General features: G+C 31.4%; 2 protein-coding genes across 2 annotated transcripts; both read left to right on the top strand.

Moving 5' to 3' along the window:
- The first annotated feature begins 10730 nt into the window (after positions 1-10730).
- On the top strand, positions 10731-15512 carry LOC101509614 (uncharacterized). The gene is made up of 9 exons (XM_004498269.4): positions 10731-10896; positions 10979-11113; positions 11657-11773; positions 12164-12292; positions 13161-13337; positions 13647-13787; positions 14186-14371; positions 14559-14630; positions 15162-15512. Exons 1-9 carry the CDS (start codon positions 10789-10791, stop codon positions 15321-15323), a joined length of 1227 nt encoding a protein of 408 aa, XP_004498326.1. The 5' UTR covers positions 10731-10788; the 3' UTR covers positions 15324-15512.
- A 2165-nt stretch (positions 15513-17677) lies between these two features.
- On the top strand, positions 17678-24041 carry LOC101509300 (T-complex protein 1 subunit theta-like). Its single transcript, XM_004498268.4, has 13 exons — positions 17678-17989; positions 18210-18472; positions 19243-19389; positions 19483-19644; positions 20275-20352; positions 20908-21041; positions 21224-21296; positions 21378-21455; positions 21542-21664; positions 21859-21953; positions 23049-23258; positions 23514-23571; positions 23665-24041. Exons 1-13 carry the CDS (start codon positions 17839-17841, stop codon positions 23731-23733), a joined length of 1641 nt encoding a protein of 546 aa, XP_004498325.1. The 5' UTR covers positions 17678-17838; the 3' UTR covers positions 23734-24041.
- The last annotated feature ends 1135 nt before the right edge of the window (positions 24042-25176 follow it).

Here is a 25176-nt window from a genome sequence, read left to right as displayed (position 1 = left end):
TACAAGTTTTGTCTAATATATACAAACAAGATGTATAGCATATCCACTCACTTCAACAATCATTATCATCAAGAGTATAAGGCACTTTCAAAAGAACCTTTGTGAACCTTTTTTTTATCCCTAATAGTGCATCGAACTCATATATCTAATATCTAACAAAGTTTATAAAAGGGGCACCATTTAATTTCCCACTAAGGACCCTCGTGATTCTTGCTATCCAAAATAGAAGAATTAATGTACCCATAAAATTACCATTCATTGTGAACTTAGTTTTTGGAAAATTGTTTTGGGAGTTTTTGACCTTGACTCAAATATTCGATTTCAAAATTGAATCACCTTTTCTAAAGGATCATGCACACCTTTATTAGTCTGATCTTTCGACTACAAAAAGAAATTGGGATACATTTGGCACGGGATGGAACAAAATGAACAAGTATAAAGCATTTTTCTTTTTTAGAAATTCAATGAGTGTGTTTTTCTTAGCAACGAAGAAAGAAGAAAATTGGATGATTAATGGGCATAGTGCATATTTTGGGAATAGGGGAAAATAAAATCATATATATAAATTGAATGCAATCTTTCTCTACACAATGTCTTAACAAGGACGGTGATGACTCTGCATTTTGCTCAATTGTAAAGTGTTTTACCAATAATAAGAGCTTAAATTTTCTATTAAACATTTCTTCACCTTTTGTAAAACAACGACTTTCTTCATTTTTTTAGACGGCTTTTCTTACCCCATGAAGGTGTAGGATTTGCAAAAATAGGCTTCTTTAATTTAATAGGTGTTCTTTGTTTATTGTCAAAACCTAAAAGGTATTTTGGTAAAAACAAAATGGCCGCAACGGTTACACATCGTTATACTCTTTCAAATAGTGATGACAACAAAATTTGCATATGTATATACCCATTCGAACCCGTCCCAATTTGGATAGGGGAAACAATTTTGATTAGTTGCGGGTGCAAATTTTTCTTAAAATTAAAATTTGGGGTGGAGACAGATTTTAAGGTGTTGATATCTACCATACAATTGTCCCAAACTCACCTCACTAATAATACTGATGTCATTTTTACTGTTTATATACATGTAAATATTTAATATTTTTTATATAAATGTAAATATTTAATATTTTTTTAAATAATAAAAATTATAATCTCCTCTTTGTAGAAAATATGATTTTAATATTTTTTATTTTATTTTGTATGATGATTATTATTTTATTATATTAATTATAATAAATATGATTTTTTTAATTTATTATTTTATATATATAAATGAGTGTGAGTGTGGGCCAGAAAATTCGAATTGCGTCTCGGGCAAGGATATGAACTTAAATTTCACACTCGATAAGAAGTGGGTATAAATTTTCTCCGATTAATTAGGTGTAGATAGAGAAATAAAATTCACTCCGCTGCATGTCTACTCCTTTGTCTCAAAATAAGAGTCGTATTTAATCATTTTAAACATATTAATAAAATATATTAAATGAAAAAAAATAATAGTGATTTTATTAAATTATTTTTATTAACCATCGGAGTATTTTAATTATAAAATCGTAAAACTAAGTAGAAGAATAATAAATTATGAATGATATAGATGATTTTAATATGATGATACAATTAAAAAAAATTAAAATTATATTAAAAACTAAAAATCACACAAATTATTTTTCTGGAAATATAACTGTTATTGAGGGAACGATGGGATATTGATTGAAAATTTCAGGTTACACTAAATCTTGTGAATAATAAAAAAACTAAAGGTATTCTTAGGAATCACAAAAGTATAAAAAATAGAAGAAATCTAGAATGAATCATATCGTTTGCCTTATAAAATTCAAAAGGTGAAAACTCCAAAGCCAAAAGCCCATTCTGGATATATTCTTTACATACACATTACATATACTAATGTTCTCTTTTAAATAGAAGAGAATTTCTCGAAGATATATGGCAGAACGGAAAGAGGGTGGTCCTCTCTGGGTTCCTTGTGGTTAACATAAAGTGCAATTGGAACCAAATGCCATAACTTGCAGTATACTTTTTATTTTTTATTTTTTAAATAGTAACAATATCTTTAAAAAAATACGGGAATTCTGTAAATAAAATAAATTCCTTTTTCAGAAAAATTCGATACTCTTGCAAATGCAACAAACATGTAGGTATTATTTTCTAAAAGACAGACAGTAGCATCAAAAACGCCCAAATTAGAAAATTGGATTTTATATTCTTAAAACTTAATTTCTTGGAACGCCTAAAATTTAACATGAATCTGTAAGAAAATGTACACAATGAAACTGAAATTTTTAATTCATAAATATTTAAGTGTTTGCAAATAAAAGAGAAATTCTTTTGTAAATTTTGAAATAATTTGAAATGTTAAAATACTTTCAAACTTTTAAACAACTTTCGAGTATAACTTAATTAAACTATGACTTTAATTTATTTTAAGATATGGTTCGACTCCAACTCATTACATTGAAGGACTGATGAGCAAATTCGGATACAACTTTCAATGTTTACCTATCACTTGAAAAACATCACCCTCAATATAGTGAGCATAAAATTCAGTAACATGGATTTAAAATAAAACAGTTATTGATGTTTCTTAGTCATGTCAGTGTATTAACCATAGAAAATTCTCTCGGCAAACTATACATCAATTTATTTATTCGTAAGCTATATTCAAATATATCATCTACCTCTAGCCTCAAATCTTTCAAACACTTTAAGTCACTAGACATGAGTAGTCTAATGACTTAAACTCAACAAAACAAGTAAATCATAAAGACTATATTAGTTTCACTCAACATCCTCTACTTGAATAACATCTTTTGGTAAAATTAAACATAATCAAGTCCGTAAGTAGTGTCTCACTTATCCTTGCTTACTCCTCGCTCTCGTCGTATATAGATAGAGAATTCATCTAGCTAGAGTGAACCATATATAATAATAATAACAACAACAACAACAACAACAACAACAACAACAACAACAACAACAACAACAACAACAACAACAACAACAACAACAACAACAACAACAACAACAACAACAACAACAATAATAATAATAATAACAACAACAACAACAACAACAACAACAACAACAACAACAACAACAACAACAACAACAACAACAACAACAACAACAACAACAACAACAACAACAACAACAACAACAACAACAACAACAACAACAACAACAACAACAACAACAACAACAACAACAACAACAACAACAACAACAACAACAACAACAACAACAACAACAACAACAACAACAACAACAACAACAACAACAACAACAACAACAACAACAACAACAACAACAACAACAACAACAACAACAACAACAACAACAACAACAACAACAACAACAACAACAACAACAACAACAACAACAACAACAACAACAACAACAACAACAACAACAACAACAACAACAACAACAACAACAACAACAACAACAACAACAACAACAACAACAACAACAACAACAACAAATAATAATAATAATAATACAATATACATCTAATGATAACATATGAGTAATCATTTACTTCATTCACACAACTCTATATGCGCTTAACATAAAATTCATATATGAATGTATACATATATACATACAAACACAACATGTATTAACATCAAACTTTCAGGAAAATAGTGTTATATTTAAGCTTTCAAACGTAATTGATTTCACTAAAAAATGAGTTTTCTAACTCAAGATATAAATATTTCAAGATGATTAATGCATAACAACTTATAATATAGAATAATCCACTTCATAAAATCACAACAAAAAAATAATATAAATTTAATATAAACTTATAAAAATTTACAATGACAAAGTAATAGGAATAAGCTTTTCAGTTAAATTAATTTCACTAAAAACTGATTTTTATTGCTTCTGTTATACACATTTTAGCTTAGTTAGGTCATAGTTTTTTTATGCACAAAACACTATAATTTTGGTAATTTGATTAAAATATCAAACGAAGTCAAATTTCAATAAACGATAATATTTTGGAAAACATTAGATGTTTAGTTTATAAATATAATTTTTATTCTGCATAATGGACATTCAATTAATCCAGTTTTAAAAAATAAGGTATACAAATACAAAAACTGAACAATTGATTATTTGCTAACTTGTAACTCAATTTTCTCTATTACTTCGCAATGAAAAATAGTGAAATCAATGCCTATTTTGTAGGTAATTAAGTCTATTTTCTAATGAGATAGAAGTCAGCTTAAAACACCATATATGAAGAAAGTTATGAACAAAATACCAAAGGTATATCTATATGGGTTCAAAGACAACATTATACTATTTTCACTTCAAATTTTATAGGCATAATTGCTTATGCAGTCCTTTAACTTAATTTCAGATAACAATTCAGTTTTTTTTTTTATTTGGTCATTTATTTAATTTTAAGTAACTAATTTGATCTTTTATGTTTTAAAATGTTAACAATGTTATCATTTTTTTAATCAAAATTCATCAAAATTTTCAAACAAAATTCATAAAATTAATTATCATCTTCAATATAATGCAAATTTCATCAAATTTATAACTCAAGTATTCACATAAACTCATATTTTTATCCTTTACATTTTTTATTTTTTGTAATCAAATTAAATAAATGATCAAATCGAAAACAAAATTTTTAATATGTTTAATTTTGTTTTAGTTTTTTTTTTAAATTTCTAATGCGTAAATTTATAATCTGGATTTTTGAAATATAATATACTAACAAAAAAATTCATATTTGTGAGTGTATAAAATGGGTCCAAAAATTTTCAATGAGAGAAAGTAGAAATAGTAGGGATAAAATTAGGTTTTTGAACAACTCTAAGGGTACCAAATCTAATTTTTATAGGACGAAGTGATATGGACTAAAATCCGAAGTCCAGTCATAATCTAAAGATCCAATATGAGGTACGTGTTTAAGCAAGTTTATTTTAAAGGTATACCTCTAGATTGAAGTTATATTCTCTCATATTTTATTTTTTTGGTTTGTGTATACTTAAATCAACTATTGGTGGATTCAGAAATCATCAACCCTATCATATGTTCGGAAGTAATTTGCAGGGATAAAAATATGTTGAGATTGGTGGCGGCCACCAAAGACACCTTCCTCCCATGAATTACATGTTGAATTTACGTAATAAATATTTTCATTGGAGTGTTAAGATTGATCCATTTTTACTTTATTTGTCTACTCACTTTTTTTGTAAGGACCATATGATGTTAAAAACTAAAAATAAAGTTTTTGGATATTGCAAGAATGAAATCTAAATATATATTTTTTAAGGATTAAAATTGAAAATTATTATATTCATAGGGACCAAAAACATATTTAAACATATGATCAACTTTTTCCTTTGTCAATTAACGATTTTTATAACGTCCACTTGAGACCAAAAATAAATTTTTCTGATATTATATAGATGAAATCCAAACAAAAAAATTTACAATGACTAAAACTAAAAATTGTTATATTTACTGGGACCAAAAACATATTTATACATTTGTTTGATAACTCTTTTTGTTTTCTCATAAAGTTCTTCATAAGTAAAAAGTTTTTATCATCATTTACCTCTTCTTTTATGATGTTTAGTCATAAGATAAAAGTTTACGACATGATTATTATCAGAACTTTCACTTGAATTTTTATTACTTTCTTCATATACTATATAAACTATTTCACATTTTCATCATTTTTACATTTCTTCTCGTACTTTTTTATCTTCTTTATGTAGTTCGGACAATCCATTTTCACATGACCAAATTTCCTGCACTCATAACACATAATTAATGAGTTGTTAACTCACTTCTTACTTGAATTCTTCAATATGGTGTAGAACTTCTCATTTTTTGTTCATTCATTTTCTTCTAAGAAATTTATTGTACCTCCAAAAGACTCACCTTATCATCACTTGAGCAAAATTGATTTGTTTCATCATTGTCTGATTCTTCTACATTTTTAGATTTTGATGATGAGCTAGTTAGAGTAATACTCTTCTTTCCTCTTTTGTGCTCTTTTTCTTCAAGCGATATCAATATATTTAACCCTTGTTAGTGCTCTTGAAGTTTACCGAACAAAGTTGACAAAATAATGATCGATAGTAGATTCCTTGATGTTAACAATGAAAAGAGGAAGAAGAGAGGCAACCACTCGAGGGTTTCATAATATAGAATGAGCCGAACTTGAGTCAATAGAGTTATAATGAGTATATATACAAAAAAAATTGAAATGTCTAAAATACCCTTACTACTAATATATAATAATATTATCTAACATTTCCCCTCAAACTCACGATGCATTAACATGGAGCATCGAGAGTTTGTCAACTAAAAAACGGAAACGTTTAATGAAATGCATCTTGGTGAACAAATCAACAATCTGTAAAGAAGAAGAGACAAACGGTAGAGTAATGGTTCCATGTTGAAGATGATGACGAGTAAGATGACAATCAATCTCAATGTGTTTGGTGCGTTCATGAAAGACCGAGTTGTGAGCAATTTGAATAACACTCTTGTTATCGCAGTGCATCGGAGTTGGCTCAGAAAGAGAGATACCCATATCAGACAAAAGCCAACGCAACCAAATTATTTCAGCGGTAATGGATGCCATAGCACAATACGCAACTTCTGTAGAGGAGCGAGATACAATGTCTTGTTTCTTACTCTTCCAAGAAATAAGAGAGTCTCCAAGAAAAATACAAAACCACGTGGTGGATATACGATCTGTGGTGTCACTAGTCCAATCATCATCAGAATAAGGTTGTAACTCTAATGAGGATGACGATGGAAAGAGAAGGCTTTGAAATTGAGTTCCTCGAAGATAACGAAGAATTTCGAATAACTGTTGCCCATTGTACTGTAGTGGGAGAGACAACAAACTGACTAACAACATGAACAACATAAGCAATGCCAGGTCTGATAATTGTAAGATACACTAAGTTGCCAACCAAAGTACGATACAAAGTGGAATCTGGTAAAGGAACACCATCCGAGGGAGCATATTTCACATTCAACTCAAGAGAAGTATCTACTGCTCTAGTATCAGAAAGACGAGCTTGGCCAAGAATGTTGGAAATGTACTTGGATTGGGAAAGAAGGTAGCCTATAGGAATGTAGGCAACTTCAATCCCCAAGAAATAACGAAGAGTTCCCAAGTCCTTCATCTCAAACTGTTTGGCTAACTGCAATTTCAACTCATTGATTCCACAAAACCCTGTGGTGGATTTACGATCAGTGGTATCACCAGCCCAATCAGCATCAGAATAAGCTCGTAACTCTAATGAGGATGACGATGAAAAGAAAAGACTTTGAAATTGAGTTCCTCGAAGATAACGAAGAATTTCGAATAACTGTTGCCCATTGTACTGTAGTGGGAGAGACAACAAACTGACTAACAACATGAACAACATAAGCAATGCCAGGTCTGATAATTGTAAGATACACTAAGTTGCCAACCAAAGTACGATACAAAGTGGAATCTGGTAAAGGAACACCATCCGAGGGAGCATATTTCACATTCAACTCAAGAGAAGTATCTACTGCTCTAGTATCAGAAAGACGAGCTTGGCCAAGAATGTTGGAAATGTACTTGGATTGGGAAAGAAGGTAGCCTATAGGAATGTAGGCAACTTCAATCCCCAAGAAATAACGAAGAGTTCCCAAGTCCTTCATCTCAAACTGTTTGGCTAACTGCAATTTCAACTCATTGATTCCACAAACACCATCACCTGTAATAATCATATCATCAACATATAGAGAAAGTATAATGCGACCATAAGTGGTGGACCTTATAAACAATGCAGAATCATGTTCACTAGAGCGAAAACCAAGAAAAGTGATCACAATAGAGAATTTCTCAAACCAAGCCCGAGGAGCCTCTTTAAGACCATATAGAGTCTTTTTTAACTTACATACTTCCCCTTGATTATGAGAAACTCCTTGTGGAGGGATCATATAGACTTCTTCATGAATCTCACCATTTAAAAAAACATTTTTGACATCCATTTGGAAAATATGTCATTGACGAATAGATGCAACTGCAATAAGAGTACGAATAGCGGTCATCTTGGTTACAAGAGCAAAAGTTTCTTCATAATCCATACCATATTGTTGAGAGAAACTCTTAGCAACAAGACATGCTTTGTAGCGCTCAAATGACCCATCAGACTTAGTTTTGATCGTGTATACCCAACGAGACCCAATAACACGTTTTCCAGGAGGAAGATGTACTAATTCCCAAGTATTAGTTTTGTGCAATGCAAATAGTTCTTCTTCCATAGCATGCTGCCAAAGAGGATCAAGAACATCCTCTTTATAGGAAGAGGACTCAGACAAACTGTGAATAGAGGTTAAGAAACAAACAAATGAAGTTGAATAAGTGGAATAGACAAAATCAGGTAACTGAGTAGACTTACGTTGACGAGAGGGGTAACGAGGAGGATCAACAATCGCAGGAGGTGGTTGGACAACCGGGGGGACAAGAGGGATGTCATCATGTGGAGTATTAGTATTTGTCATGCAATTCTCAACATTACAATCACTAGAAGCATAATCATTAGGACCAAACGGATCAATATGAATTAGTTCAGAACTCTTAGTAATCTGAGAATCAAAGGAAATAGAGTAAAAAGGGATGTGCTCAAGAAAAACAACATTATGAATACATAAAGTTTTCTTGCATGAGGATCATAACAACGATAACCCTTTTGACCATCCCCATAACCAAGAAAAACACACATGGCTGAACAAGAAGACAACTTACTGCGCTCTACTTGAGGGCGAAGAACAAAACAAGCAGAACAAAAAACTTTCAAAGAATAGTAATCAGGGGTAGAAGCATACAATTTTTCAAAGGGATACAAACTTGATATGATAGAGGATGAAATTCTATTAATAGCATGAACAATAGTAAGAACTACTTCTCCCCAAAACTCACTAGGAACTAAAGCAGACAACAAAAGGGAACGAGCAGTTTCTATAATATGACGATGTTTTCTTTCAGCAACTCCATTTTGTTGAGGAGTATCAGTACAAGATGTTTGGTGGAGGGTGCCATCAAAAAGAAGTAATTCGGAAAATTTATTAGAGGTGTATTCACCACCTAAATTACAACGAAAGCACTTTATAACAGAATTATGTTGAGTTTTGACCATTGCACGAAACATATGATAAATGTCAAAGAACTCAAACCGATTTTTCATAAGATAAACGCAACAATAACGAGTGTAATCATCAATAAACGAAACATAATATCTAGATCCACCTTTGGCGAGAACCGGTGATGGACCCCAAACATCAGAGTGAACTAAATCAAATGGCACATATGAAACGAAAACACTTTTACTAAACGGTAAAGCTAGAAGTTTAGCAAGTTTACAACCACAACAATCTGAGATATCACAGGTTTGTAACTTTCCTAAGGCTCCGGTAGAAGCTAATATATTTTAATCTAGAAGCAGAAACATGTTGAAGGCGAGAATGCCATAAATAAAAACTAGAAGATAAGGAATTCAAGCTAAAACTAGATAATAAGTCAGCAATAGTTGTTGAGGCTGCAGTATCCAGGAGTCGCAGGTCATCCAAACACATAAAGTCTCCCTTGTCTATGACATGTCCTAATCAGCCTCCCGAAATGTGGATCCTGCACAAAACAAGAAGTGGAAGAAAACATAAACAAATAACCGAGATCACATATTTGACTAACAGAAGCAAGACTCAAAGTAAGATTAGGAATATAATAAACATCCGAAAGAGACATGTTAGGTGTGGAGATAGAACCAACGCCTGCTAGTGGCATATTAGTGCCATCAACAGTCATAATCGACATGTTAGGTGTGGAGATAGAACCAACGCCTGAATGTTGCGAACCTGCTGTCCAAAAATCAGCCCGATCCAACGGTTAACGAATGCGCAATCGATGTTTTTGTGAGACTGATTTAACAAAATCGGGAATAGAGTTACTCTTCTCTTTTCTCTTTTGGTGGTTGCCTTTCCTATCAAAATAGTTTTTCTCTTCTTTATAGTAGATCCCAAAATCAACCACTCTTTGATACCATGTTAACAATGAAAAGAGGAAGAAGAGAGACAACCACTCTAGAGTTTCATAACATAGAATGAATCGAACTTGAGTTAATAGAGTTACAATGAGTATATATATAAAAGAATAGAAATGTCTAAAATACCATTACTACTAATATATAATAATATTATCTAACACTTGACACTGTTTCTATTACTTTGTGTTGCTAATTAGTATTTAAACATCTAAACATTGTCTATTAAATATTCGTTGGCAAAAGTTTTGCCTAAAGCATTTAGATTATTCCAATGTGTATGGTTATTTTTGCAAATCTACAATCATTTCACCTTGCTTCATGCGAAGAAATTTATAATTTTTGTACCAGTGTAGTAATTCTTATTTATTCACTTCACTTGTACTTTCATGTATTAGTTCTAAAGTATCCCAAATTTATTGGACCGTTTTCAACAAAATCTTTAAAAAATTCATCTTATCCTAATACAAATCATATATGTAATTACTTTTTAAACCTCCAATCATATTTAAATTTTTTTTTTGTGAATTCTACCTCTAACTAACAATTACTAGACTAAAAGGATGAATTGCATCGAAAACAAATGCAAATTTTTGAAAATAGGAATAAAATAATAATAGAGTAATGGAGACAGCACGTGCACGGCACATATTTGTTTGAATACTAAAATTGCATTGCATTCCCCCTGTTCTGAAATGCGAAGAAAATGTCATTCTTCACTCTCAACCACCTTCCAACCCCTTCTTTGTCTACGCGCTTCACCACCCCGTGCTTCAACAACTACAAACGAACCATTTCATGTTCCTCCTTCAAGGTCACTCACTCACTCTTTTCTCCTTATAATTAGTACTTGATAAATTGAAACAGAAAATTGACATTGTTGTTTGCATTTGCAGTGTAAGAGAGAGTACACGAGTGTGATGATAGTTCCCACTGGTATTGGAGCCGCAATTGGTGGATTCGCTGGTGACGCCTTACCCGTCGCTCGCGCTCTCTCTTCCCTTGTTGATTGCCTTATCACTCACCCTAATGTAATGCTATCACTATTACTTCCTTATCCTATTTCATTATATTTATGTTATCATCATTTATTTCTATTTCTATATTAATTTTGTATATTTTTAAATTTAAATTTGGAAATAAATCTTTTGTTTAGGGCGAATTCGTACAGTGTCAACCAAAACTTGTTACTTTTGGAGTTCTCTTTAATTATGTATGGATTTAATTTTAAATTTGGAAAAAGATATTTTCAAACTTATTGTAAGATTATCTGTTCTCTTTAATTAAACTTGTTACTTTTGGAGTTCCTTTTATATTACAGTATAGTTTTCAATATGATTTCTGCAAAATGTTAACCAAATTTATCTATTTGTATGTATCTGTTATCAAATATATATTTGACTTTATTAATTTAGTTTCAAATGCATTCTCGATTTTACTAACTTGACGTCATCATAGTCATTACTAAATCTTTTGGTTTTCTTAAGTTCACCAAAATATGGTTGTATTGAATGATAAAGTGGAAAAAATATGCATTTAATTTTCTTGTTTACTTGACTTGTCAAATTTTGCAGGTGCTAAACGCAGCAATGTTATACTGGCCAATGCCTAATGCATTGTATGTTGAAGGCTATGCGCTTGACAGATTTGCAGAAGGGTCATGGGCCTTACAGCCTGTTCACCAAAATAGGGTAGGACTCAAATATAATATATTTGATTTGTGCTGCATAGAACACTTAAGAAAAGAAAAAAAAACAGAAAAACCCAACAGAACTAAACCACACTTAAAAAAATTGTCGTTTATGTGAGTTAGGAATTGATATGATGTTTCAAACACAGTTCAGTAACCTAAACCGAATCCAAACAAACCATAACGGATCATTAACCATTCGACTTTTGATTTTCCAAACCGCTTTCACAGTTCAGTTTGGTTCGGTTTAATTTTCTTCGTGAACCGAACCATGAACAGTCTGAGTGCTGCATCCTTGACTCGTGTATGGCTTACACTGTTGCTTTCTTCATCATGCCGTTTCTTTCCAATTAGAAGAGTGTATGTACTGAGCTTAATAGTGTATAAGCAGGTGGGAATAGTTCTTGATGCTGGTATAGAGGAAGAGCTTCGAATTCGCCAGTTGCAAGTAGCCGATGCTGCAAGGGCTTCCCTTGGATTGCCTGTTGTAGAATATATTGTCACAGACACTCCACTGGAGGTATATATCCAGTATCATCTTGTTTTAACAAGCATAATGAAATGTGAAACCCATGCTATATTATCAGCCAGTATTCCTTATTAGACATATCTTTGGTGATATATATTCATACAATTTGGACTGCATAACAATTAGATGTGATGTGACTGTCATTCATGTCACTTTAGGGAGCAGCTTGAAGTTGCTTTTTTTTACTGAAGCTTGAAGTTACATATCAAAGTTGTAGGATTTGTAATTACAAACACTTGACAAGATATGCTATTTGTGCACTAGAAACAACAAACAAAAAAATAATCATATAAAATGGAACATTTTCAACCAGATGAAACTGCGCAGAGCTATCTCGCTGTTGTATGTTTATTTTTCCTATTTTTCGTGTTGAGCATGGCTCATACTCACTGATAAATGAGCAGTCGCTCAAGCGTAGTGGTTGTAATCTGGATTGTAGTATTTAAACACTGCAATATACTCTGTAACCATAAGAATTGCATAATCGAAAACTACCATAGCCATTCTGCCGACAGAGACATAGGCACAATTGACTGAACTCTGTGATTAATTGTTTGTGTTCTTGTGCGTGTTAGTTTATCTGTTCTCTTTGGTACTGGATGTGCTGTTCTAACACCTCAAATTTTAAAATAGGACAACTTTTTACTCACTTCAGACATGTTTTAAAGTTGTATTTTATTTGTTCCCATCTCTTGAACTTATTTATTTTGGAAGTTTGATAAAAGCATCTAGTCTTTAGACATGTCTATAATTTGTGGTATCTAGTTCATGATCTATAGCTATTTAAAATGTTGAGCCAAAGTCAGAACAAGCCTAAAATCATGGCACAATGCAAATTGACTTGCAACAAATGTTACAGGTGGAAAAGTGGATTGATCCCAAAACTGGCAAATCAACAGGGAGGATTAAGCACCCTGATTCATTACTTAGAGCGGTGCAAACCTTAGTGAATAGGTCAAAAGTGAATGCCATTGCTGTCGTTGGACGTTTCCCTGATGATGAAAGTGATGATGTTGATGAATATCGGCAGGGATTGGTATGGCAACAGTCGCTATGCTATTGAAATTATATGAGCATGATCTAAATACAGCAGAATGTAATATGATTAATGTGCAAGTTTATATTGGACTAAGAGAAATCATGGATGGTTATGTTCTTTCTCTATCTTGGTCATCAAATTTTAAATTGATGTAAAAATATTTTCAATTTGCTTATAAACATTGTCCTCTCTTTTGAAGTTTTCTCAGTCATACCTTTTCTTGGTCAGAGCTCAGAGGTTCTAGAATTAATCGTTTTGTATCATTTGGTTACTGACATTTGGTTCCTTATTTTTTGCTTTATACAGGGAGTAGACCTACTGGCTGGAGTTGAGGCAGTCATAAGTCATTTAGTGGTCAAGGAGTTCCAAATTCCTTGTGCACATGCTCCTGCAATGGCTCCACTTCCCCTGAGCCTTTCTCTAAGTCCCAAATCAGCAGCTGAGGAGGTTAGTAAACTCTAGATAACAACGAGTTTGATTGTTAGTTCGACTATTTCAGAATAGGAATATGTAGTACAGACACTTCTGATTGAAGGTGTGTCTAGTGCTCAACACCGACATGTGTCGTTGTCCAACGTTGACACATTCACTTACATTTAATCACTTCTATTTTCGTAAATTGTTGTTGGTGTCTATGTGTCAGTGTCGTGTAAGGTGTCTATGTTAGTGCTTCATAGGAATAGGGTAGCTTCCACATGTGAACGAATTGTAACTTGCATCCATAGGTAACTAAGCCTTGTCCTACTATCAATACTATTCGAATTGTTTATGCTAAAGTTTATACAATATCTTCTGCAAAGATCAATGTCTCCATTAAGTGAATGAAATTTTGTCTTGTCAAATAGATTGGGTACACTTTCCTACCATGCGTGCTAGCTGGCCTCAGTAAAGCTCCACAATACTTGGTCAATAACTCCGAATCAACGGAAAAGGGTTGCATATTCGCAAGTGATGTGGATTCTGTAATCCTTCCCAAAGATGCTTGTGGAGGGGACGGAACTCTTGCTTTTGCAAGAAATGGAAAACATAAGGTATTAATGGAAGCATTAATATATATATATATATCTATATATATATATATATTAATTTGATCAGCAAAAGCAAGAACTATTGACTGATGATGGAATTTTAGCTTTTACCTACACAAAATAAAACTATATCTTGAAATTTCTATTATACCATTTTTTTCAATATCTGACAATATTAATTTCCTTTCAGCCACTTATCATTACTGTGGAAGAAAATGAAACTGTTCTGGATGATACTGCATATAAACTTGGTTTTGAAGCGGTAAGCAATTTTTCATTGAGTTTAAGGACTGTGCAGTGACAATGTAAAACTATTTTACACAATGTGCAGTCAGATCTCTCCATGATGCAACTATCTTATATTATTTCCTAAAATATTGCGACAAAAGTCGAAGTTGTGAGATTTGATTTGATGTCTGTGTAAAAAGTTTTATATTGTCAATGCATAGTCTTTAAACTCTTTTTCATTTTGTACATTTGTTGATTTGTTCTTTTTAGAAGATTGGGTTAGGTCTTTGTGAGTTTGAATCGAAGTTCCCATGAAACCAATTGGCAAAAAGTCTTCTAGTTACATTTGCAAATTTTCCCACCAAGGAAGAAAATGAGGAAAAGGATAGGCAAAATTAAGATAGATAAGTAAATAAGTAGAAATTAGTTTTACCATTTGATACAATTCAAGATCAAGTTCTTCATTTATGGTTGATGCAATGACCTCTTTCAAAAGTGCTTCATTTATCTTCCAATGCAATTAAAATGAAAGCATTTTTGGTTGATGCAATGACCTCTTCTGCAGCTGCATGTGTCAAATTATTGGGAGGCTATTGGAGTTATTGCAGCTCACAAAGCAGGGATAGATCCATTTTCACTTAGAAGAAATAAAATTCTTAGCATTGGGTGCAGTACTTCTATGCCTGTCAATGGTCACACCATTTCAAGAGAAAAAGTTATCTACTGATTAAATTTTTGAGAGATCAATGATAGTGTATAATTTTTTTTGGTTATATTAATCATTGGAGGAAATAGTATTATATTGTGTATTTCTCAGAAGATAGTAAGTGTTCTACTTCTAAGTTGTAACTATATCTATCTTGTAACACATTGTAGGATCAAGTTTGCAGTATATAGTGAATTGGTTTATATATAATTTGGTTTCACACCTCACTTAAGCCTTTTAATTGTTTAAGCTTAGTTATTGAGACATTAGCCAACCTGAAATAAGTGAAAGCTTGGCAGGAAGGAGGGTATTATCACTATCAATTAGCAAGTGAAAGTTATAAGATTGGTCTAAGCCGAAGAGTTAAGAAGGAGAGTGATAAGAAGATATAAAGTTTAAATTAAATCTACAATAAAATATTAATTAATTATACTAACATTTTTTCATTTAAAAAATTATCAAAGAAAAAATATGTTCTTTTTGGGTTATATAAAAAATTATAAATCTTGCGACACTCTTAACCCAAGATAAGTTTAACGTTAAAAGTGATAATTAATTTCGGTTTTTGTGGTAATAAATATGAGTTTACAAATTCAACGAAGCTATTCATTTTTGCGTTAATTAAATATGATTGAATATATAAACTGTTGCATAATTAAAGTTTAAATTAAAATTTAAATTAATGAAATGACTAAAATAATATAGGTTACAAAATTAAAGTTTATCCGAATTAATTAATTCACATATTTGGGAGTAGGCTGTTTCATTATTCCACATAATTCTAACAGCACATTCTCACAAAATCTCATTTTCCACCATATCTCCTTTTTGGTGAATCAAATTTTTGAGTTTTGTCAGTTATACTTTCATAAAAAAAATATCTCTTAAACACAATTTCTTTTCTAATATGAAATGGCTTATATTTTATTATTATTGCTGTAAATTTGTAACTTTTCTCCATTTGATTATAAAAAGCATATACGGTTCCTGAATTATTAATCTCTCTCGTTTGCTCTCTTTGAATTATAAAAATGTAATACATAAACTATTTTTGATCTATTTAATTATCTCTTAACTTCACTGCCTCTTAAATGTTGAAAATAAATGAGAGACTATCTTAATGAATTAAAAATAATTTTAAAATAATTTATTATATTTATATAGTTAAGGTGTTTAGTAGAAAGGATAGCAATACTTTAAAAATCGAGTCAAATAAGTACATTGATTTTTTAAATTGTAGTTTAATTTTATAAATTGACAGATATATGAGATTCTAAAGTGTCGATCAAAATATTCCATCAATAAATATTTTTTATTATAATGTTGAATAAATATATAAGTAATTTATGCATATAAACTATTTTATAACATTCACATCATGAGATTGAACATAATATTTAGATAAAAACAATTTTAATTAACATTTTTTAATTTTAAATATTTATTTATCAAAATATTAAATTAAAAAAAAATATTTTCATGTTTTTTAACTTAATTTCAGATAGCAAATTAGTTTTTTATTTTTATCTTTTTTTATTAGGTCATATATTTAACTTTAAGGTAACAGATTTGATCATTTTTAAAATGTCAACAATATTATTTTTTTTTTTACATAAATCTGAAAAATTATCACCGTCTTTAAACAAAACCCGTTAAATTGATTATCAATTTTAATAAAATTCATATATTCTTCAAACCTATATATCAAATCTTCAAATAAACTCATATTTTAATCTCTAACAACAACAACATCAAATCAATTAAATAAAGAACTCACACTTAGATTTAATCCCAAATCACCAAGACAATATATTTTTCGTTGTATCATTCTCCAAATTAAATTTCTAACCTAAATATTAAAATGTAAGTTATTTATTTGATGAATTTTATGTTATTTTTATTAGAGATGAAAATATAAATTTATTTGAATATTTAAACTATGAAATTGATAAAAATTTGAATTTTGTTGAAGATCATATTTAATTTTTTAAATTTTGTTTGAAGATGATAATGAAGTTTATAATTTTTACAAAATAGATGATATTATTAACATTTTAGATATAAATGATCAAATTATTATTTAAAATTAAATAAATTATGAATCATGAAAAAATAATAAAAATTAAATTATTATATAAAATTAAATTAAAAGAATTATTTTACTGAAATTAAATGATTATTTGACGAATTTGACATTTGCATTTCAAAAATCAATTTGATGTAAATCATTTTAAAGATTTACCATAAAAGGAACCATTCAAGTAACTATTCATTTTAAAAAAATCATTTAACTAACTATTTCACTCTTTAAAATTCAAATTAAAGATTTATTTTAATTGTATTTGTATAAAAGTTTTAAAAAGTTTTTCCTCCAAAGCCCGAATTTTCTAGGGCTCTCAGATTTCTCTAGTTGAAGCCGAAGACACAAAACACACCACTATCATTTTGTGGGTTTAGGCAAACACATTACGCAACACAACCGCAGGGTTTATAACTTCGCATCACACACAGCCACTGCTAATCGAAGAAAGAAACAATGGTAGGTTTCAACATTCAACCATATGGTATGCAATCCATGCTCAAAGAAGGTCACAAACACCTCTCCGGTCTCGACGAAGCCGTTATCAAAAACATCGACGCCTGTAACCAACTCTCCACCATCACTCGCACTTCCCTCGGTCCCAATGGTATACACCATTTCATTTTCATTTTCTTTACATTTCGTCAAATTTCATTTCTATGATCTACTTTCTGTTCAATATTCAATTATTCGGAATTCATTCGACTTTATTCTAATTAAACTTACGAATCTCAACGAATTTGTTACTAATACTAACTAACTTAACAAACTCCAACTACCTATAACCAACTCCTAACAATATCTAACTGTTTTGATGTTGTTATTAGGGATGAATAAAATGGTTATAAATCATTTGGATAAACTTTTTGTGACCAATGATGCCGCCACTATTGTAAATGAACTTGAGGTTCAACATCCTGCTGCTAAGATTTTGGTTTTGGCTGGGAAGGCTCAACAAGAGGAAGTTGGCGATGGTGCTAATTTGACTATTTCTTTCGCCGGCGAGTTGCTTCATGGTGCTGAGGAGCTTATTAGGATGGGTTTGCATCCTAGTGAGATCATTAGTGGATATACTAAAGCAATTACTAAGGTTTGTTAGGTTCATGTTATTTGGATTGTTTATAATGGATGGATTGAAAAGATATTATTAGCAGTGTTGTTAGTAGCATATCACAAAAAAATAGCGGTTTGTTTAAATTCTGCTATGCTATAGTGTTGTTAACACTTTGTATTAAATTATGCATCGTGTAACAATAGTGGTTTGTTAAAACTCCTATATGTTATAGGACTATAGAGTATCTATATCTGCTATTAGAGCATATTGATTATTAGTTTCACGAAATTTGGATTGTCTAAAATAAGATAGGATGGAATGAAATATCATGATACATACAATCCCATCCAATACTTTATTGCATCCCCTTAATTTTCTTCAGTGATATGACATTCAACTTGTTTTTCTACTGTTCTATCATAAAGTTATTCAAACAGTGAAATAATTACTTTATTCAATTTTATTACACTTTCCTTTAGATGCATAGATATCAAATTATTTTTTATGGATGGATTTGGAGAGAAAGAAAAGGGAATGTTCAACTTTCTGTTTTTAAATTGAGAAAGTTATAAAATGTTGATAGAAATAAATAAGGAGTTTTTGAAAAATAACATGATAATATTTGTTAAATCCTTTTAATTTTGAAATTTGAACAAAAAGATCTCAAACTAAGGGGAACTTTTATGCAGAGCGAAAAGTTGAGCATCCTTTCTCTGTCCCTCGCAAACTCCTCTATCCAAACATTGTTTAGTGATTTATCTTAAAAGCCATACTTTTTCTTTCTTTAAGTCGTTATCTTTCTTCAGACTGTTGAAATTTTGGACGAACTTGTTGAGGAAGGTTCGGATAATATGGATGTCCGTGATAAGGAGCAAGTTATTCTACGAATGAAAGCGGCTGTTGCTAGCAAGCAATTCGGTCTAGAAGATACTATATGCTCCCTTGTTGCTGATGTGAGTATATATTAATTACCTAGTTTTACTAAGACTTCAACATACTTTGTTAGTGTAACACTTGACGTTCTGATCTTTGTTTGGAAATTGTAGGCATGCATCCAAGTGTGTCCAAAAAACCCTGTAAACTTTAATGTCGACAATGTTCGTGTTGCGAAGCTCTCAGGAGGAGGCTTGCGTAACAGTACAGTTGTTCGGGGAATGGTTCTGAAAAATGATGCTGTTGGTAGCATAAAGAGAATGGAGAAGGCAAAGGTTGGCTTTCTGTATATTTTGAACTTTTTGGGCTTCACCCAAGAGTCTACTATATTGTTCATTAATTAGACTCTTCACAACTTTGTCATTTTTCTTAGACGATTACAGTTTACACAAGAAGCCGTAACGGGCTTTTCAGTGGTTCATTATTTTGAAATTTTGATTTGTATCAAGGCTGTACTCTTGGCTTTTATCTGGTTTATTTTGTTTGCCCAATAAATTCTCCCAGCTGACGATGAATTTTTTAAACGAATGATATTATTATAATTAAAGGGCATGGCAATTAAAGGAACAAAGTCTAGAAGATGGAACACCAGGATAAATAGGAGTTGGAGTGTCATTTTTTAGTTGTTGCTTCAATTTGAAAAGTAAAATCCGGATTGTTGACAAGCTGTCATTTTATAAAATTGATGTGTGGATGTTATTACTATTATTGCTTTCTATACTATGGCTATCTAACCTGAATATCTGCCAGCACTTGTCATTTTCTAACTTCCTTTGAATATCAAGGAGCATGATCTGTTGCTATTTTTATTTCATTTTTGACAAGAATTTTTCCTCATTATGATATGCTTTTTCATATCTTCATACTGTGTCTAGTACTGAGTTCTTTTGTCAATTCTCTTTTAGGTTGCTGTGTTTGTTGGTGGTGTTGATACATCTGCAACTGAAACTAAAGGAACTGTTCTCATACATTCAGCTGAGCAGGTATATAAAACGACTTTAATTTGGATTACTATTTTTTGGGTTCAGTTTTATTAGATTGTAATATTTATTCAATGCCTTAGTGTTGCCAGTTCATTTGTGTCTAAACAAGCTAGTGGTTTATTCCCCTCTTTCCATAAAAGGATAGTTGAAAAGGGGTTTCGTGGTAGGGTGCAATGATTGACTTGACTGTTATTACTATCCAGGAAAAAGAACAAGAAATTGATGATGAAACCTAGGGCAGTAGTTCTCTGGAATGTTATTTAGTCGCCAAAGATACAACCAATTTTTGTGCATTTAAAAGCCAGTCAGAGACATTGCTCTTTCTACTTTCTACCGTATCAAATCAAATGCATCTTTCATTTCTGTTATCACCAAGAAATAGAGAAAAATTCTAATTCCCCGAATTCAGTTCTTTTATGAATTCTGATGCTGTTGTAATCTGAATCTGATGGACCAAGTTTTTCCTTTTGTAGTTTATGGATTATTTAATTATGTTTTTTCTAACTAGTATGACAACTTATGTGCTTAATGATCTTGTTTTCTTATTCTCTATAGCTAGAAAATTATTCAAAAACTGAAGAGGCTAAAGTAGAGGAGCTCATCAAGGCAGTAGTTGATTCTGGTGCCAAAGTGATTGTAAGCGGAGGGGCAGTAGGAGAGATGGCTTTGCATTTTTGTGAGCGATATAAGTGAGCTAATTCTTACCTCATTGGTGCTTTTAATTGCCTCATGCTACTGTACATCAAAGAATTAATTATAAAATTGTCACTATCAATTTTAAGTCATGCTATATTTTTTTTAGAAAAGAACATTTTAAGTTATGCTATGAGTCTGTGTATGTGGTTTTCATACTCAAAATTCATGTTTGTAGGCTTATGGTTCTGAAGATCAGTTCTAAGTTTGAATTGCGTCGATTTTGCCGTACAACCGGTGCTGTTGCTATGGTGTGTTTTTTATCTTTCACTTCGTAGCGAATCTTTTTGTACTGTACCTTCTTTCTAATTTATTTTGTTTCCCTGCATCAGTTGAAGCTTAGTCGACCAAACCCAGATGATCTTGGATATGTCGATTCTGTTTCAGTTGAGGAAGTTGGTGGTGTAACGGTATGTTAAAGAATTGTTTGGTTTTTGTTATATTCATGGTTCAGGTTGGCATATGACACTCCTTCTTTTTTTGCATAATGTTTCAGGTGACCATTGTAAAAAATGAAGAAGGTGGCAATTCTGTATCAACTGTTGTCTTAAGAGGAAGTACTGATAGTGTACTAGATGATCTTGAAAGAGCAGTTGATGATGGGGTGAACACTTACAAGGTAATTGCTGATGCTGCTTTTTTTTCCTTCTTTTCCAAGTCGATTGCACTTATCCCCCGGAAAATAATTCTGTTAAAAGTTTGGCATCTGCAAACATGCAGGTTTTTACTGCATCTTTATGGATCACTCTTTTGGAAGGATTTTATTTTTAGAAACAATAATGATTTGCCTTATTTTATGCAACAATCTTTCAGGCCATGTGCAAGGATAGCCGTATTGTACCTGGAGCTGCGGCAACTGAAATTGAGTTAGCTAAGCGGGTCAAAGACTTTTCTTTCAAAGAGACAGGGTATGATGTATTTCCCTTTAATCTTTTTTGTTAAGAGTCCCACCTTGGATAGTGGTCATTGTTGTCAATAGCAAATGGAGGTCCATGGAGGAGAGGGCCCAAAATTCACAATTTTTTGCTGTCATGGCTGCCAAATAAACCGCCATAGTCCCCATATAAACCACCATAGCCGCTATCATGTGTAAAAATGGCCATGGCTGATTGTTGAAATCCTGCCACCACTTTCTGCATGGCCGCCATTCGATAACACTGACAGTGGTATGGTTTGAATAGTGGTTATAAGTGGGAGACAGCCCTACCTTATAAGTCGATTTTGTAGTGTTGAGTTAGACCCAAAGCCTATGATAATATCGAAGTCTATCTTAGACATGTTGGGCCACCCATTATTAGGCGACATGATTCACACTTAAAATTGAATAGTGATATGATATGAATAGTGGTTATAAGTGGGGGAAACCCTCACCAAACCCTTACCTTTATCATACCATTATTAAGTCACTTTGGTCACACTCCAAATGCCCAGTTCTGAGTGTGAGGGATGTATGTTGAGAGTCTCATATTTGATAGTAATATTGTCTGAATAGTGTTAATAAGTGGGGGACAACTCTCACCTTACAAACCAGTTTTGTGGGGTTGAGTTTGCCCACAATCTAAGATGGTATTAGATCCTCAACCTATACTAGGTGTTTAGAGTCTCACATTTGATATTTGTTAGTAATATCATCTGGATAGGGTTTATAAGTTGGGGACAACTCTCCCTTTACAAACTCGTTTTGTGGGGTTGAGTTGGCCCAAAATCTAAGATGGTATTAGTACCTCAACCTATATTAGATTTCTCAGGCCCCCCACCATATTATACACACACCAAGTCCAATAGTATTGAGAGTGGGATTGAGGGGCGTATTAGGTAAAACTCAAGTCCCACATTGATTGCATGTTAGAGGATTCTGTTATTTGCATAGGTTTGGATTATTTTGCTATTCCTTTGTAAATAGGTACTGTTTTAAAGTTTAGTGTTTTATTTTATTTGTTTAATGCTTCTTTGATAATTCAGAAATGAAAGGGAAGTACTAAAGATTTGCAATGGCTCTGCAGATTGGATCAGTATGCTATAGCAAAATTTGCTGAAAGTTTTGAGATGATTCCTAGAACATTGGCTGAGAATGCCGGGCTAAATGCAATGGAGATTATATCTTCTCTCTATGCAGCACATGCATCAGGAAACACTAAAGTTGGCATTGATTTGGAAGAGGGTGTTTGTAAGGATGTCACAACTACACATGTTTGGGATCTCCACGTGGCTAAGTAAACTATTTTCTTTTTAATGCATGCATCTCTTTTTTTTAATGGTGGAAACCCCTTAAGGAAATGATGCAGTTGTTTCCATTGTTGGAAGTGTAGCTTTTTCTAACTGTCATAGATAAGTAGGAATACAATTACTGACAACACTTTTGACAAATGTAGAGCCTTCTTGAATTCTTTCAACTGCTTATATTTGAAATAATTGTTTTACCTCATTCCATTTGCTGACAAGTTTGATTATTGTTTTTATCTGCTCAGGCTCTTTGCTCTTAAATATGCCGCAGATGCTGCATGCACTGTTCTACGGGTGGATCAGGTAATCAACTGGAAGTTATTAGTATTGGGTTGTTCCCTTTGAATTCCAAAATTGTCAACTTAATAAGTGGATATGGTATTTTGATGTTTTCAGATTATTATGGCAAAACCAGCTGGGGGCCCTGGTAGGAGAGAGCAACCTGCTGGCATGGACGAAGACTAATAATATTGTGAGAACTCACTCACTCTTCATTTGGTCATTTTTGTATCTCAACATGATGTCCTACACTTGTTAACTTGGGTTGGTTATCTAGTTTTCGATAAGTAATGGGATCGATCTTAAACAGATTTCAAATTTTGATATTCCATGGAGTCTTAAGGGATGTAATATGTAAATTAAATGTTAGTATTCTTTTTAGAATGCTTGTGTTCTTTTTCTGTGAGCTTTGTTGCTGCTCCTTTCAGGGGAGTTTTTGTTTTAAATCTATTTGGGTTTATCACTACTAAATGTTATGACTAATTTTTCTTGTATGCCATGCACTCTAGTGTCATAATAACTGTAACTTGCATTCTCCATTTCATTGTAAGTAGGACTATCATTTATCAAGCACAGCAGTATTGTAATTTTTATCAGCTTCTGTTGCAAAACATCATTGTCGCAATTTTGCTGTTTAATTAAATGAAATTGCCTATTTGAGTTTAATTAAATTAACTTAAGCAAAAATTCGTTAAAGAAATATGATGTATTTGATATTAAATTTAGACCAAATAATTAATTTTTATTGACCCATTTTTGTTTTATATTTGAGATGGAACAGTTAATGATTTAAAGCATAGTTAGTTTTATTGTTATGATCTACGTATGTGTAGATTGTATGCTATTAACATTTTCTAATATTTATTTTGATTATTTTTCATTACTTTAATTTATATTTTGATTTATTTTAATCATTTATCTTTTATAAATGGTGTATTTTAGTCTTTACAACAATCATAACAAAAATTATAACATTTACTCATTGAAATTTCTTCAATAAGTGTCAATATGTATTATAATACATTCATTTAATTCAACAATAGATTTGTATTTGAAAAAAAAACTGTTTTGCATGCTATGAAACATATTTAAACTATTTGAAATAAATTTTTTTATTAGAGTTTACAATGTGTTTTCACTCCATTTTTATTAGGATTATACACTTAACTTTATAAAAATTTGATTTTAATAGTTCATGACAATAATTATATAGTTTAAAAGAGTTATGATAAAAACGACTAAAATTTTATAAAAGATAATTTATGAAAATAAATAAAAAAAGATAAATAACCAAAATAAATATTGTGAAAGATAAATGACCAAAATTATTAGTCTTTAAATCTTGATTCAACCGATAAATGTCGATATTGTTAGGTTGAATATTTGTTCCGACTTCGAATCCAAAATTTTATACACTGATATTATTAGGCTGAACATTTTATTGTAACTTATGCATTCAAAATCTCACATTTGTTATGTTAGTTAATTATAATAGAATTTACATTTCTTTTTAAGATAATTTTTTTTTTTAAACTTTTAAATTAATATTATAAAATGCAGATGCTTTTTCTTGTTCTTATGAATCATTACTTGTAGAATAAATATGTAAAAGTAATATATTTTGGATAA

This window comes from Cicer arietinum, chromosome 4 (genome assembly GCF_000331145.2).
Source record: "Cicer arietinum cultivar CDC Frontier isolate Library 1 chromosome 4, Cicar.CDCFrontier_v2.0, whole genome shotgun sequence".
NCBI classification, from domain to species: Eukaryota; Viridiplantae; Streptophyta; class Magnoliopsida; order Fabales; family Fabaceae; genus Cicer; species Cicer arietinum.
This window is presented reverse-complemented; position numbering and strand designations above follow the sequence as displayed.